Here is a 16,972-nt window from a genome sequence, read left to right on the forward strand (position 1 = left end):
TTAGAGCACTGAGCAGTCAGAGAGTCTGTGGTCTGCAGACAGCCCTGTCTAAGTGTGATGAAGTGGCAGCGTCTCCATGACTGAGTCTGGATGCGACAATTGAGTGCCAATAACTGCAGTGACAGGGTGGAGCCAAGAGACTAGACATGTATGGCTGTCCTCTGATTTGGGTAACAAGATGGTATTAGAGATCTAATTAAGTGAAATCAAAACCAAGTTAAAAATAGCCACAGTTCAGATCAGTTTATGTTAGTCTACAGGGGAAACTACAGGGAATATCAGAGTAAAATGACCTGATAAATTACCTAGTGTTGGGGCAAGCAACCACTGTTTCTCAATTGCATTTATTAATTATTCTCCTAAGATGAGAAATGAAAAAGTGCGTTATATATAAAATGTATGTGTTCATCTGATATGAAGTCCTGAGAGTTAGTTTAAGAGTAAGATAGAGACTGCTTTTAGCAGAGCAGAGCTGACTGCTCTTTGATGTACAGTAAGTCTCAGGTGCCAGTAAACTGTTTGAAAGCAGTCTGACACTCGGGTGTGTAGGACTGTGTTTGTACTTGTGTTTATGGGTTTACTATTCCCTGTTCACCATTAACTCTGGACAAGTACGTATTAAGCAAGTTAAACCACAATGCATGCAAAACTAGCAAACCGCATGCAAAACTAGCAAAATAGAGTAGAGTCATACTACAAACAGTATATATTTAATATAAAAATTTAGCCCAACATATGTAGACCTTAAGTCCTTGCTAAATCTGAAGAAGTCTGACCAAGTGTGTCATCTAAAATCCAGAGTGAATAAAGCTAAAAGGATTTATATTACATAGAAGTTTTAGTTCTTTATCTGCTGCTTCATAATTTCACAGCTCTGATGTATCCATAAGTGCAGAAATCAAATGCAAATAAAGACATGGACACAGTACATAGGCAAGAAGTTAACACTGCTTTGACAGACAAGTTTGTATGGGTCCCATTAGTGTTGAATAGGCTGGCCATACATTAACAACACAAACATAATAGGTAAAAAGGGGCAGGAGAGCCATTAAATAGAAAAACATACACCCGGGGGGTATTACAATGAGAAAAAGGGGGCCCTATTGTTCTCCAAAATGGGCCTGTGTGTCTAATTGCCCAGTTAGGTCCCCTCGCTAACTACCGTCTACAGCACCTTGAGCCAGAGCAGTAAAGGGGCCATCGAGGCTGGGGCCGGGGTGACGGAACTGGAGACTTGGGTTCTGAGGAACCGGGAGACTGGGAGAGTGTACATGTCGGCATGGCTAAGCCTTTCCCCCCCTCAATTCACCCAAATTCACTTCAAATGGCACCACTGAGATCATTCTAACAATAATCACACCGTCTACTCACCTTTATTGCATTCATTAACCACTTGAGTTTTCATCCTCGTCTCAGAGCTGGGGCCAGGGACCATCTCTCATATAGATGGGAACAGCTGATGCTGGAAGGCATTTGGATAAAGGAAGCTTGATATAAATCGGTGACATGGGAGACGTCCTGTGGAATAGAGCTTGTATTATAAATGCCACAAAGTTTGTGACTGATGCAGTTGTAAAAATTGCTCCTGAAATCCTTTTATGTAGTGAACTAATATTAAAATGTTAATACTTGCTATAACTAAATAAGTGTTAGTCAAAGAGTTAGTGTAGCAGACATATTTGATCAGAGTAAATAAAAACAATTATGTATTAAAATGACCAGAAATAAACCAGAAATGTAAAAAAAAAACTGTATCAACTGTATTTAATGTGAAGATCCTTAATGCAGTGTAGAGCTTAATAATTTTTATTAAGACTGAAAAATATATGAACATCAAAACACACTTTTAAATACCATAAATGTCATCAAGTTTTGGTGCTTTTAAAACCATTGTAACCAACATTTCTAGTGATTAATCTAATTATATTTCATAAATATAAACACATTTAGAATTTGATGCCTGCAACACTCCTAAAAAGTTGGGACAGGGGCAAGTTTACTACTGTGTTACATCTTTTCTATTAATTACACATTTTAATGGTTTGGAAACAGCACTGTCTGATTCTCCTTTTCTTGATCTGTCATACTTTTTTAAATAGGAGACAGATCTAGACTGCAGTCAGACACATGCACTTAGCCACGCTGTTGAAGTGTGTGCAGACTGACACCTGGCATTGTCTGTCTGAATTAACCATGGACTTCCTGAGAAAAGTCGCTGCCTTGATGCACTTTTTGCATTTCTTCAGATTCTCAGAATCTTTTCACAATACTAAGTATGATTGGTGACAAAAGACCTAAATTATTTGCAATCTCACATTAAAAGATGTTCTTTTTAAACTGGTTGACAGTTCTCTGAACAAAATATTAGTAATTCCATAAGCACTTTTTTTTTTCTTTTTTCTTCATAGCCTACTTTCAGGTGCTTGGGTAGCACAGCGGTAAATTAGTGATCCCACTACTGATTCGAATAAAAAGAGATCGGCTGGTCGGGAGTCTACAGACAGACATAATTGCCTATGTCTGGGATGTGGCTGAGGCCCTGTGATAGATTGGCGTCCTGTCCAGGGTGTGTTACTGCATTGCGCCCAGTGAGTCCAGGAAAACTGGACCCACTGTGATCCCTACCAGAATAAAACAGTGGTAAACATAAAAATTAAATGAAATAAAAAGCCTACTCTAAATTTGTTTTTAAAATTAGCTCATCACTTTGTCATGTCTAACTCCATCATGTTCAGATAAGGGGCCAGTGAGCCGTCACTGCAAAATCTTCTAAACAGTGTTAAATAAAACCTCACTTATATTTTAGTTAGCAATGCCTTTACAAAATATGTAATGGAAATGAACGAAGTCAGTTCATTATATGGCCATATTAGCTGCCTACCAAATAAAGTAAAAAGGGCCAGCAACTAAAATGGGTTTTTTTTTTTTATTGCTATAAACAAATAATAAGAACAAAATATTTTATAAAATGCAATTTTATAAAATCCATAGACATAGGTCATACATTACTACCACTTTCAGTCATTTGTAATAATTTGCTTAGTATGATCATATCAACCTTTTTAAAAAAACAGAATTTGTTACATAAATTCATAAGTTCTGTGTTGATTCATTAATTGATTTTAGCATATTAAGCATTTAAATAATAGGAAACACTAAAACTGTTTAAACTGGAACTATTTTTTTTCCTTAGTATATAGGCATTCATTAGTTCATAAAATAGTTCTCATTATTTTAAGGTAAGACAATTTATTATTTTAATCAACAGAATCAAGCTATTATTAAAACATTATTTAGCAAGCCATGTTCACCATACTTGCTTACAAGTATTGTTTAGCTACAATATTAAATATTATAACATTGCACTATTAACTAATAATATTACCAACTGCATATAAAATGCATGTGTGCTCATTAGAGACATGCCCAAGTTGTTTAGGCTTTAACATGAATCTACAGGTAGTACATTTAGAAACAGTGGATTAGAGCAATTAATTGAGAAACATTTAAAGTACAGAATTGGCCATTAGTATTGAAGCTTATAGTGAATTAAAAAATTCTAACGTGTTTACTAATGTGGGATAATCCATTGCTCATAATGAGAGCCAGGACTAGACAGTAAGCTAATTCATGTACGAATTAGGGAGGGCTTGGTAGCTAAGTGGTGTACTATTTAACATTTGAATATGAATGGCTCCCTATTTTGTCAGATCAAAGCTGGGCTAGTGGTCAGGTAGACTGCAGACAAGGCTACTCTAATGGGAGACAGGCAACATGGTGAAGTCTCTCGAGGCAGGGAAACTCAAATTAACATGGGGAGACAGAAGAACTGTCATCAGTTAGGAGACTGCCTGTCTGTCCACTAGCCCCCTCCCTATTATTTTACACCTTATATGTTAGTATATAGTAGTTTTTAATGTTTTTTCCCCTTAAAAATATACAATGACATCTGTATTTATAATATGCTGTGTAATGTTCAAATATGCAGTCATTAATGCTATCACCACCTTTTTAAAAAAAATTGCATTTTGTGTCTTTTTGTCTCTACTTACTTGGATTACATGATTAATAAATATTTAAACAAATTCTGTAGTTTGTAAAGACTGTTGTCTACTACTATCTCATATATTTTGTGTTGCATTGTACGTCCTTCATTACAACTCATTTTGTTGTACCTGACTCTAATCTGATTATATATCGATGTTTAATTAAACAAATGAAAGATTAATATTTTTTTGAAAAATTAATATTTAAAACTGTAAGTAATAAAGTTTTTTTTTTATTTTGTGCTATAATAAAGTCAATTTAAAGATATCTTCAGTGCTACATTGTGCATCATGTAAATAGGCTGGGAGAGCTCAAGTATTGCATTCTTAGATTGTTTATTGAATGCCCCCCTCCCTCACTTTCCCCCCTGCGTCTGCACATAGTTATCTCCTGCTTGGCACATCGTCTGCGCCTCTTTGATAGGTCATTGATAACAGGCTGGCTAAGTCTGCTCCCACTGTATATAAACCAAGAGATCCCACACACTCACCATCAGTCGACCATCCTTTACCTCAGCACAGGTCCTTCTCTCCAACACAACGAATCTTGCCTCTGGAACTATGGTGCTCCTCTCTACCTTGCTTGCTTTTACTCTTCTAGCCCAAATCAGGGCTTTTGACTTGGGACAGTCGACCCGTTGCGTTCCTATACCTCGACAGCTGAGCATGTGTCACGACGTTGGCTACTCAGAGATGCGGCTGCCCAACCTCCTTGGTCACAGCAGTTTGGATGCTGAAGTGGTGCCACGCTCTGGGGCCTGGCGTTCCCTGATGCAAGCTGGGTGCCACCCTCAGGCCCAGGCCTTCCTTTGCTCTCTTATCGCTCCAGTCTGCCTAGACACGTAAGTATCTTGCATTGGTCATTTAGTTCCTTTTTTTCTGCTTTAGCTTAAATAATGATTTATTTTAAAATTCACCCTTACCTGTCATGTTAGTAACCATGCATGGTTGTGCCCTTTCTCTAGGTTTATCCAGCCGTGCCGCAGCTTGTGTATGGCTGTGAAGGACAGCTGTGCCCCAGTCTTGGCTTGCCATGGGCACTCATGGCCCGAAACTCTGGACTGTGATCGGTTCCCTGCTCAGGAGGAAATGTGTCTTACTCCTCTGCCCAAGCATATCAGCAGCTTCTCTAAAGGTTAGTCTTCCAAACCACTTGTTAGGTGTAAAAATAAACATGCAATCTGATGGACAGATTTTTTTTTTGTAAATGTTATGATATTGTTTTTAAACATATTTAATCATACATGTCTTGCATTTACAGATCTTCCTCAGCCTATGTGTCAGACATGCCCTTCAGTGGAGGAGCTACCTTCTTTGAAAACAGTTATGGATGCCGTTTGTCACACCGACTTTGGTAAGCAACAGACTTTAAAAATTAATTTGGTAGACAATTAACTCGATAATGTCCTTGTGATTTCGTCACGGTGCCAACTTTCGGTCTGATCAGAAGAGTCGATTCTCTAATTTCTCGAATGTATATGCAAAGCTTTGGAGTCGATTCCTATATACTATTATTGGGAATAACGAGTCAGCTGAAGTTCACCAAGTTTTACCTTTAATGTTAACGGTGTTAATTTCGCCACACTACAGGAATATTTCACTCAACACTGCTACAAATATTTGCTATATATTATGTTACATTTTGTCGGGTTATAATTTAAACAGAATTTTATCAATTTTAACTCGACTTTCCATCTGGCGACAATGACTTACGTTATTCTTGTTTTTTTCTCCTTTTAGCTGTTAAAGCCAAGCTGACCCGCCGGCGTGTGGCCTCTGCAGAACCAGAGTTTGAGGTGGATGGAAAGGTGGAGTTCATTCAGCGCGGCCGGCTCCTGCCTTACGACACCGCAAACCTACTGCAGCAGTGGCTCCTGCTCAACGTGCGCTGTGCGCATGCGCTGGTTCGCCCCGGCCGCGCGCAACTCTACCTGATCACGGGCACGATGCGCGCGGACGGCACTGTGGAGCTGGTGCATCTTTTTCCCTGGCTGAAGAAGGATGTTCACATAGCCTCGGGCACGCGCAAATGGAAGCACCACAAGTGCTAAAGACATTACAAATACAGATTTCTTCTATATAAAAGCTGGTGCTATGCAGAGTTCTATAACCTCGGAATGTACAGAAAATCCATTTAAAGAAACTGTGTGTAAAACATGCCAGCGTTTAAAGTTGGAGGTCTAGATCCTTATGTAGAGCCTTCATTTTTCAGCACATGAAATCTAATGCACTCCAATTATTTGTATATAAGTAGTCTAGAGTCAAATGACTTGTAAAAAGATAATATTTTATTTGTGTATTTATGTGTGTTTTTAGTGTGTGTAAATGGATAGTAAATAAATGGCATCTTAAAAATGTATTCTTACACGAGTTGTTTCGTTTTTGCTGTCTGTGACTTTTTGAAAAGGAAAGTTGTAAATATGTGTACTTTTTTCATTTACTCATTTTCACTGACTGCTCCATAAGGTCAACAGCAGTCTAAACAGGGTGTCTGCCTATTGCAGTATAACATTATGGTACATTTTGGCAGGTCATTTGCAGCATCTACCAGACACTTTATTTAAAGCGACTCACAATTATGACTGAATACAACCAATGCAACCAATTAAGGTTTACAGGCCTTGCTCAGGAGCCCAACAGTGACAACTTGGCAGCAAAGGAACTTGAACCAGCAACATTCTGATTGCTAGTCCAGTGCCTTAACTACTAAGCTACTACTAACCTGCTGATTAATGCTGCAACATTATATGCATTTACGGGTTATATTATATATTGTATTTTTACTTTATACATCTTCTCCAACTCATATTTAGACAAATATTTCAGACAGGCCATTTTATTGCATTCATATCAATACTTGCTTTCTTTTTGTTTTTATGTACTCAAGCTGTTAAAGGCAAATTGTTTCAGTGATATAAAAATCTTCTTTCAACAAAGTGAAAAATAATTAAAGAGATTAATAGTAAACCTACTTCATCTCAAGTTCTCAAGTTGGGCTATGTTGCTTTAGAAGGTAGAACAGATATGAAACTGCTCATTTTTTTATGACTTTAAATATCATAAGCAGAATTGTACTGTCAAGTGAAAACCAGCCAGTGTAGAACTCAGCAGTATGTTAAATGACCAGGGTGGAATGTGAACTTTTGCGAGCTTTTAAGATACTATTTTTTAGACTATTGTTTATGTCAGACAGACTTTTGTTTTACTTTGATCTTATGCTGTAGCATCTGTCTGTCACTTTCATTGTACAAAAATGTATGTGTGTGTGTGTGTGTGGCTCAGTCCCAGCTAGCAAATGTGAACAGGGTTGTGGCAATTCATTCTCCTTTGCTACCTCATTATGACTCTATAGACACAATAGCGAGAGAGCGCATTAGAAACTTCCGTGCTGAGCCACAAAAAGCCACCTCAGTGCCAGGCTTCAGAGCATTGTCCTATCTAATTCATTGAGTCTGGCTCACCATTAACAAAATGAAGTGCAAGAGGGGGAAAGCTATTGAGAGCATTCTGTTTTTAAGGGGTCGAGGAGAGAAAAGAAGGAGAAGACCTTTCACAGCTGGCCCAATGAGCCTTGAATCTGAGTCTGCTCTTTATGGTTCTTCTATGAGGCCTCTTATTTTCTTTTAGTCCACTTGAAGAAATGGTAAGGGACTTCAAATGGACTTACATTAACTGCGAGAGCTGGGAGAGTGTAATAAAACGACAATTTCAGCTTTTCAACTTGGCAAAGCCGTGCACAGTATTAGTGATGCAGAGATTTATACTGTGACTTGATAAGTGGCATGTGGTAGAGGAATGTAGTAGGAGGTTTAGGTTAAAGGAATTATTTCACAGGGAACAAAATGTTCAGCACCATGCAAAAAAATTCTTACTTATACTCATTATACTCATTGCTGCCTCAGGACTTGGACAGCTGTCAATAATTAAGAAAATTATTGATTTACTATTGTATACATAAATGTAACTTCTGAAAAAAACAATACAATCTCTATAAACTATTTTTATTATAGTTGAAATTACATTTTAAGGGTAATTAACCTAGAAATTCACATAATTCTTAAAGTTTCAGAGAGGGTTCTTGCAGCCAAGAGCTGAGAACTAAGGACACTTGTGTGCTCTTTTGGCTGACCTGTCCCCTACCTTACCCATCAGATATAAAGTAATGCCGCTCGAGTACCCACAAAAAAACCCACCTCAGTCGACCAGCTCGCTGTAGTTAACCGTAAACACATTACATATTCATCACCAGAAGGCAGGTCCTCCACCAGTGAGGGGGATAAAACTGCAAATTTGATTACAAGTGCCCTTTGGCTCTAAAGCTGAAGCACAAAGGGCTTGGCTGTCCGGGCCGATTACCATGCCCAGCATGAGGTGATGTTTTACCCCACAGAAATCCCATAGTGCCCCTTGCACTGGGACATGCCTGTTTAGGGCTCTGTTTGGCCAACACATTTTCTCATAACTTTTGCCCTGCTGGAGACCCTGGTTCTGGTCAAAAGGGTTCTTACTCAAAGAATGGGTTCTCACTGAAAGCACTTTGCTGTAGATTGGGAAGTGAAATTACAAGCGTCTAATGGTAAACGGTTTGGGGATTTCAGTTGAAATGTAATCACAGCGACAGCTGTGATAGCATATAATTAGATCATAGTATATTTAATTATTTGAAATGTATCTTAATAAAGTTTAGTGTAGTACATTCTCATTACTGCTGAGGCAAAATTTTAAAAAGATGTGCTGAATGGGTGCTGCATTTTGCTCTGCAAAATCTAGAATATTATATATAGTCATTGGTTAACATGAATTCATTTCTGTTTAGCTTATATATGAATTTGAATTGCCTCGCCACTAGAACCATCAGATTGTCTTGTGAAACCCAACCGATGCTACAAGACTATTGTATGTAATTTGCTTGCAAGACCATATTTTTAAGAAAGGCATTCATATCCTTAGAAGTTATACAGTGTATTTTAAACACAACATTTCACCATCAGAAATTGATATAAGGTATACAGGCAGATCAAATGATTAAAAAAAAAAGTAAAACATTTTAAATGTACATGTTGCCAAGCTGTATTTTAAGACCCTCTACCCTCTATAAGACTGTTAAAATGTAAGTTCATGTTTTACTTCATTATTTACAATCTACGTATGTATGATATACTGTATTAAGATATTTGTATATTTTATGTATAATATATTTTATATATGTCTAAGTTCTTAAATCATGTAAAACAAAGATCATATACTGTCAGGAAATGGAGATGGCGCAGTAATCATTGAGTAGTTTGTCAAAACAAATAGCCACTAATGTCAGTAAATGTGACAGCAAATAAATATGTATTGTACGTGGTTATAAAGCCTCTGACAAAAGAGATGTTTATAATAAGCTATGATAGACTGTGAGGCGGATAGTTTTATAGGCTGACTCTTGATGGGCTTTTGAATAGGTTTCTCTGAAAAAGACACAACTATTTACTGCTCGGGGACTCTGTTTCGTGTGCAAGTTAAACTTTGGTCAGGGAGTCCATTGTCTCCAATGTCTATCATTTAATGGCCACTTTGACATAATGAATGAAGTGGTCCCACCTTCTGTCCACCAGAAAGGCTCCAGTCTTATCGCCTTTCACAATCACACTGGAGGAGCTCAGCCAATCAGCACTAAGATACATGCTCCCATGAGCAAAAGAGGGAAAAAAGTTATTGTTTTCTTTTTGCTTTTTAATGAAGTTTACCCTGTCTTTCTTTCAGGAACATGTTAGTAGTTGGGACAAACTTTGTAAAGACCTCTGAGTCCCGTTCAGAACGAGGGAATTGCAGAGCAATGGCTGAACCTCCAGCAAGGCATCTCGGATTTGGTAATTTCGGGAAAAGATTTCTTATTGATAATCTGCTACGTCCTGACAATAAATTATCCACTGCCAGAGTAATACCTGTTGCCAACCAAAAAAGGTGTCTCACCAGGTTGGTGTGTGGGCCATTGGGACTGGCTCAAAAAAGCTCATGGCTGTCCTTTAATAGAGTTCAACAGAGTAACACCTCGCAGGAGATTAAGAAAGAGTCACATTCAGGTAAGATTTTTATTTAAAAATGTTACTGTTAATTTCAATAAACTTAAAATAAAGTGTAAGATGTATTTTTGTTTTATAATTTAAATTTAGATTTTAGAATTATAATTGTAATTAATTTTTTTATTTTAAAATTTTACGTTTTCTTGAACTTTTTTTTATTAAATAGTCATGAACATCATAAAAGTATTAAGAAATTTTGGAGAATATTTTAATTTAAATTTTTTGACCTGTTTTTTAATGTTCCGTTGTTAGAGGTTATTTGGTGTTAAGCACAGTTTTGCTGTTTGTCAACTGACTAAATCAAAATTCTAGATATTCTTAATAGTTAAACTTTATACACTAAAATCCTTGTAATCACTAAAAATGTAGTGTAATGTTTATATTTTACACTAACTCTAGTTTTAGTTAAATTAACAAAAATAAGTGAAGTATCTAGTAAACTGGTAGAATGTGTAGTCTACCGGAATGTGTAGAGTAAAGATGACAGAAATTTGAAAAGATAAATGTAAGTATAAAAGACATAATGGACTTTTAAAATACCTTTTGGTATTACAAACTGCAGTAGAATATTTTAGGTTTTAAAAATAAAATAATGAAGTAAAGAATGTGGCAATTAACAGGTTAAAGGTTAACTCCTGACCATGGCCAAAAACACCCACAATGAGCAAATTCTGTTTTCTTGTAGATCATGTGGGCCACTAGGCATGTGTGCACTATTTGAGATGGCACTAGGCTTTCTCAGATGTCTTGTGGATTCCTTGTCCTCGCAGGTCAGAGCAGTTTTGACATTCCATTAGAACCAATTAGAACCACTGAAAAACATAATTGTATTTTGTAAATATAAAAAAAGAATAATAGAATGTAATGCCTGCAACACACTCAAAAGGTTGGGATAAATGCAAAAATAATACAAGTAACCCTGCTATGAAAGGTTTCACAATCTGGTTTAACTCGTAACAGGTGAGGTAATTAAGATTGAGTATAAAAGAAGCATCCACCAAAAGCTTAGTCTTTGCAAGCAAGGATGGGTTGTGGTTTATGACTTTCAACATCTACTGGCATTTCAACATCTACAGTTCATAATAATGTGAAAAGATCCAGGGAATCAGGGAAGATCTTGGTGCTTAAAGACCAAGAGCACAAATCGCTGCTGAATGTGTGTGGCCATCAAGCCCTCAGGTGGTATTGTTTGAGAAACCGTTATGCTACAGTACAGCTTATATTGGTATTTAGCCTCTGTCCCAGCTTTTTTTAAGCATATTTAAAGGGAGCATAAAATGCCCTAATTTTTAAGTTTTGTACAAAATTAAGTGTTTGAATTTATTTTAGAAAAAAGTCACGCCCTTATTCTTTAACAATAAATCATTTGACAATGAACCACCACAGATGTTCTTTTAGTTTTATTCAGCTTTAAAAAAGTGGAACAATATATTAAAACTATTTTAATAGCCCACATGGATTTTTATAAGGTTTTCAGGTATCCATAAACTCTTCATCTTTTTCTCAATAATATAAAATATATATTTATTGTAAGGTCTTATACAAAGCAGATTATTATACTATTATACATGATCTAATTGTGCATCTTAAGGTTTTAATTGATTAAATCCAACAACATTTTTAGAATTTCATTATAAGCAACTTTTAAGTAAACCAGTTTTGCGTACAGTACAGAGATATTGCGTACAATCTCAGTACAGAGATATTGTTCATGATACCTGACTATAAACATTTTGATGTATTCTTGATAGAGAAAACATGACATAAAACATTTTATGTTTTGTTGCCATTTTTAGAACAATGACAAGATACTAAAAATATTGCATTCATTTCATATTTAAAATAAAATTAATGAATTTAAAAATAGTTTGTGTCTGACCTGTTGGGCTTATGCAGGGTTAAGTAGTGCCAAAACAGAAATGATTGTTTTTAGTCCAATAATCATTTTGAAATGACAGAATTCCTCACCTCTGCTAGTCCCATTCCATTGTTAGGTCTAAAGTTTATAAAATTATATTACGTTTTGAGAGTCAAAGCTTCTGCAAGATCATTTTAGGACGGGTATAATAAACCATAATGATAACTGTGTGATATTCGTTGTCTGTTGGGTTTAATTAAATGTCTGTGGGCTGTTTTTTAGGCTAAAAACGAACTGTCCCTGTTGTAAGAATGAAGTACAGCATTTTTGGAATGCTATGTTTTTGCTTTTACAAGTTTAATAATCTACTTAATCTATAAGGCAATGTCAGCACTAACAGGATTACCTTTCCATACTGAGTCTTTTAAAGAGTTCATTAATTTTGAGTAAAATGTGTGTTGTTTTTTGTATTAGTGATGACTGGTATGCTGCAGTGTTCTTCTGCTCTTATTCATCCGTGCTACACCAGCTCCAGTCCACTGACCTGCTCTCCTCCTCTTCTCTTCAGTGAGTACATTATACACCTCTGAAACACACACACACACACACACACACACACACACACACTGAGCAATTCAACAGCTAGTAGCTTATTCATCTCTTATATGCAAAATGCTGCATATCCACAGCTTAATCAATAATCATACCTATTTAGCAGTGGGGTTATGTTATTAAAATGTACAATTCACACACACACGCACGCACGCACACACACACACACACACACACACACACACACACACACACACACACACAATGAGAGTGATAAAAACCAAGGTTGCAAGAAAGAGCATAAAAAAGCCACACCTCCTTAGGTGATAATTTATATTAAAAGTCAGGTAATGGCTCAACCTTTTCTTTAAGCCCAGCCAGCCTGGATGGTTATTTAGTTTTTAAAAAAAAAAAATTTTTAAGAAGGGTTTACTGTTCAATACAACAAATTTTTTTAATTACAATATAATTACAGTTACAATTATATAATCAGCATAACAATTTGGGTAAGAAGTTTATTGAATTAATATTGTAAACTATTGTAAAACTAATAAGTTTGAGTGAGAAGTGAGAAGTTTTTGATGTGGTGGTATTTGTAATAGATAAACAAGAGCTGCCAAATGTATTAACTTAAATGAGCTTATGACGAGTAGATCAAATCCACCTGCTCAGAGTCGCCTGAGCCTGTATTTTAATGGAAAGGAAAAGACTCAAGGACATCTGACCTTTCACACAAAGGAATTAACATGGTCAATTTCACTAATGTGCCTACTTGCTTTGCAACAGTGCCTGAAATTGGTGTTTTTAAGAATTCAAGTTTTTCTTCAATTGTTATGCTAATTATATGATTTGTAATGAAAAACATTGTACTAAAATGGAGAAAAATTCTAAATAAAAGCATGTTCACCTGTGGTCTCAGACTTTTGGCCTCACACTGTAGGTGGCTACAAAGGCTGTTGACTTTGTAGGTAAGGTAGGATTTAAATGCATTAAAAAACAGCCATGTAAAACCAGCCCCAAATATGGTACACCAAATTTGAGATATAAATGTATTTTTACAAAATGGTCTTGTATTTTTATGTTAATTTTTAATAAATAAAGAACAACTATATGTCTCTGAATCTGTGGTTAAAAAAAGACCCAGAGCAGGAATGAAGACTTATTTGCATGACATGACATGCATGTGCTTGTTTTAACGTGTACATAAAATTAAATATAGAAAAATGCCCAAAAGCAACAATAGTTCAGCAGCTCTGCAGTTCCAAGATGGTGGTGGTTACAACATTTTATGCTTTTAAACACACTAGTGTTTGTAGATGCATATTGGCATGTGCTTTATTGCTTTTTTCAATAGACATGTGTGCTACCAGATTCTTCATACTGAAAATCAGAGCAATTTTCTCTGAATTGGTTGTAGAGAATAACTGGGCGCAATGCCGCACACAACACCAATCCATCACAGAGCCTCTGCCAAGCCCTCTAAAATAATTTAAATGTAACTATTTAGAATGCACACGAACAAAATTGAATAGTATTAATTCTGTGACTGCACAACCCTGAATATACATACGGTAAATGGCAAATTGTTTGGTTTCCAGCCGGATATGGCTAATATGAAAGCCCTGTAATTGTGCTAGCTAAATTTAGAGAGAAAGCTAAATGTCACCCATTGCCCGCCCTATATCCATGCCCCCGCATTGAAAAAAATCCTCTAAAAACTTTTTAGTGGCTTGACACTTTCCCACAGTACCCCCCAGACACACAATGCTACTTTGCCCGTGACCAATCAGCTCTTTCAGCTAGGCCTCCCACACGCGACCCCACTGCCATTTTTCACCAATGCAATAAACTCCATGTTGCCTTAATACGCCGATCTAAGACCAGTGTGCCATTCTTAAACCTAAACCCCCAACATACCGAGAGACCTGCATAAAACTGGTGTCAGATCAGTAATTTCTAGCAGCACAATGCGATCCTGCATTTCTATGTAGAGAGAGGGAGGGAACACTTTTGCAGCCTTTTTGTTGTGCCTGATAAAGAGCCGAAGCCCGAAAATCCGCCTTCTCTTTTCTCCTGTCTCTCAGTGCTGCGCTCTATCCATTTTGTACTCCCTCTCTGGGGAGGAATAATGCGCTCAATTGGGACGACTTTTATAGACTTATTGGAGCTCATCTTCCCATAGAAAGGAATTGTGTACCTGTGCGTGAACAGATAGAGTGAGAAGAGACCGGTTGCTGCAGGGACAGCGGAGGAATGGCAATAAGGGCTTTTGTTAAAATGAAAGGGAGATTTGGGGCCACAAAAGAAAGAGGGGGAATAAGCAGCCTGCTCGTGAGTTGACCCACTAATAGAGCGTTTAAGTGGAAACCATTGATCCTGAATAACTGACTAGGGAGCGTGACTAACAGTCTTACCCGCTGCTATGAAGGTGGTCAGTGTGCCGATTTGTTGGACAGATTAAGGATGTATTGTTGAATTGACTAGGGGAAATTGTGGTACTTGAATTTTTGTCAAACCTGCACCTGCGGATAAAAAAGCGTGGGATTGCTGCTTCCAGATCCTCAATTTTACTATCACTCACTCACCCCTGCCACTCTCTTTGTTGACTTAATCCCAAGTAGAAGCCACATTAGGCTTCTAAATATACAAGAACCCAACTTTCCTTGAAGTTATAAAGCAGTGTTAAGTAATCACAAAAAAAATCCATGCGCATTCGAATTGTAACCTTCAGAGGTTTGATGTGTTGCAGATTCAACTCTGAGGTGATTGCAGTGCGCTTTGTAATATATTTAATGTTTAATTTAGTGCAATTGTAATATATTTAATGCTTTTTAACCACTCAATGTAAGTAGATACATGTTTGCATTTGCTCCATTACCTATTCATTTGACATTGATGTTATCAGGGGTTCAGTTTTCATCTTTTATCATTTATAGCTGATTCTTCATACTAATCCCAAGTTATAAGCCATTTTGTATATTTAGTCCATGAAACACAACAAGGTGAAACAAGGTTTTCAGGGAAAGAACCTGTAGTTATATATACACAATATAATTGTAGTGTAAAAGTAAAAATTTCAAACAGCTGTGTAGGTGAAAATAAAATATATACTGTTTTAAATATTTATATCAATCACAATATCATTTGTTGCTTGATAATGTAGCGTACTGGTATATAATGTTAAGCAAGGAAGTCATCTGGTTTTGTTTTTATGAGTTGTCTTTAAGCAAATTATTGCATGAACATATACATAAAATATACATCGTTTAAAAATATAAACATTTATCCAATAAAGATTTATCCAATAAAATAACAGCTAGACATGAAATGTATTCCACCACTCTAAAACATACCTTTGACACCTGCCTCTGTCACAGAACGGACCTGTACTGCAGTGTGGAGTCCAGGCTCGAGCTCTAAGCCCCATCGAGGGATTCTCAGAAGAGCAGTGTTCTCTGAACAGCAGAGAAAAGAACTGGAGAAAACGTTTCGTCGACAGAAATACATCAGCAAGACAGACCGTAACCGACTGGCCATGGAGCTCTGTCTGAAAGAAACACAGGTAACAGCCATAGCTATAAGTACACAGTATATGCATGCACCTTTCTGCCCAACACATACATACACTGTACTGTGAAAAGTATTTCAGCAGTTCAGCTAATTTATTTACTTATATACACCGATCTGGCATAACATTATAACCACATTCCTAATATTGTGTTGGTCCCCCTATTGCTGCCAAAACAGCCCTGCAACTGCGATGCACTGTTATGTAGTCTGACACCTTTCTATCAGAACCAGCATTAACTTCTTCAGCAGTTTGAGCTACAGTAGCTCGTCTGTTGGAGCTGTCCACACAGGCCAGCCTTCGCTCCCCACGTGCATCAATGAGCCTTGGCCGCCCATGACCCTGTCGCTGGTTTACCACTGTTCCTTTCTTGGACCACTTTTGATAGATACTGACCACTGCAGGGGGGAACACCCCACAAGAGCTGCAGTTTTGGAGACGCTCTGACCCAGTCGTCTAGCCATCACAATTTGGCCCTTGTCAAACTCGCTCAAATCCTTACGCTTGCCCATGATGAAGAGATAATCAGTGTTATTCACTTTACCTGTCAGTGGTCATAATATTATGCCTGGTCAGTGTACTTACGTTATAGAAATTATCAATTCAGTTTACAATATGAATATCTTGATATTAAAATATTAAGAAATAATGTTTCCCTTGTGTATGTAAATCTCACACTGTGTGTGTGCTGTGCTAGGTAAAGATCTGGTTCCAGAATCGTAGAATGAAATGGAGAAACTCAAAGGAGAGAGAAAGCCTGAGCTCACGACCACCTATGGAAGAACTGCTGCTGAGGAGCATCTCGGATGAAGGAGATATAGGACACACACACAAACTACCCAGAGGAAATCATCACACATCTACCACTGATAAGCACTAA

The 16,972-nt window shown here is 37.1% G+C and overlaps 2 protein-coding genes across 2 annotated transcripts; both read left to right on the top strand.

Annotated features, from left to right (window-relative positions):
* Positions 1-4,597: 4,597 nt before the first annotated feature.
* Positions 4,598-6,360, top strand: szl (sizzled). Its single transcript, XM_062992931.1, has 4 exons — positions 4,598-4,888; positions 5,012-5,181; positions 5,308-5,400; positions 5,787-6,360. The coding sequence occupies exons 1-4, from the start codon at positions 4,608-4,610 to the stop codon at positions 6,095-6,097; spliced, it is 855 nt and encodes a 284-aa protein (XP_062849001.1). The 5' UTR covers positions 4,598-4,607; the 3' UTR covers positions 6,098-6,360.
* A 3,507-nt stretch (positions 6,361-9,867) lies between these two features.
* dbx2 (developing brain homeobox 2) lies at positions 9,868-16,972 on the top strand. Its single transcript, XM_063001807.1, has 4 exons — positions 9,868-10,114; positions 12,447-12,539; positions 15,902-16,086; positions 16,790-16,972. Exons 1-4 carry the CDS (start codon positions 9,868-9,870, stop codon positions 16,970-16,972), a joined length of 708 nt encoding a protein of 235 aa, XP_062857877.1.

This window comes from Trichomycterus rosablanca, chromosome 1 (assembly GCF_030014385.1).
Source record: "Trichomycterus rosablanca isolate fTriRos1 chromosome 1, fTriRos1.hap1, whole genome shotgun sequence".
In the NCBI taxonomy this organism is placed as follows: domain Eukaryota; kingdom Metazoa; phylum Chordata; class Actinopteri; order Siluriformes; family Trichomycteridae; genus Trichomycterus; species Trichomycterus rosablanca.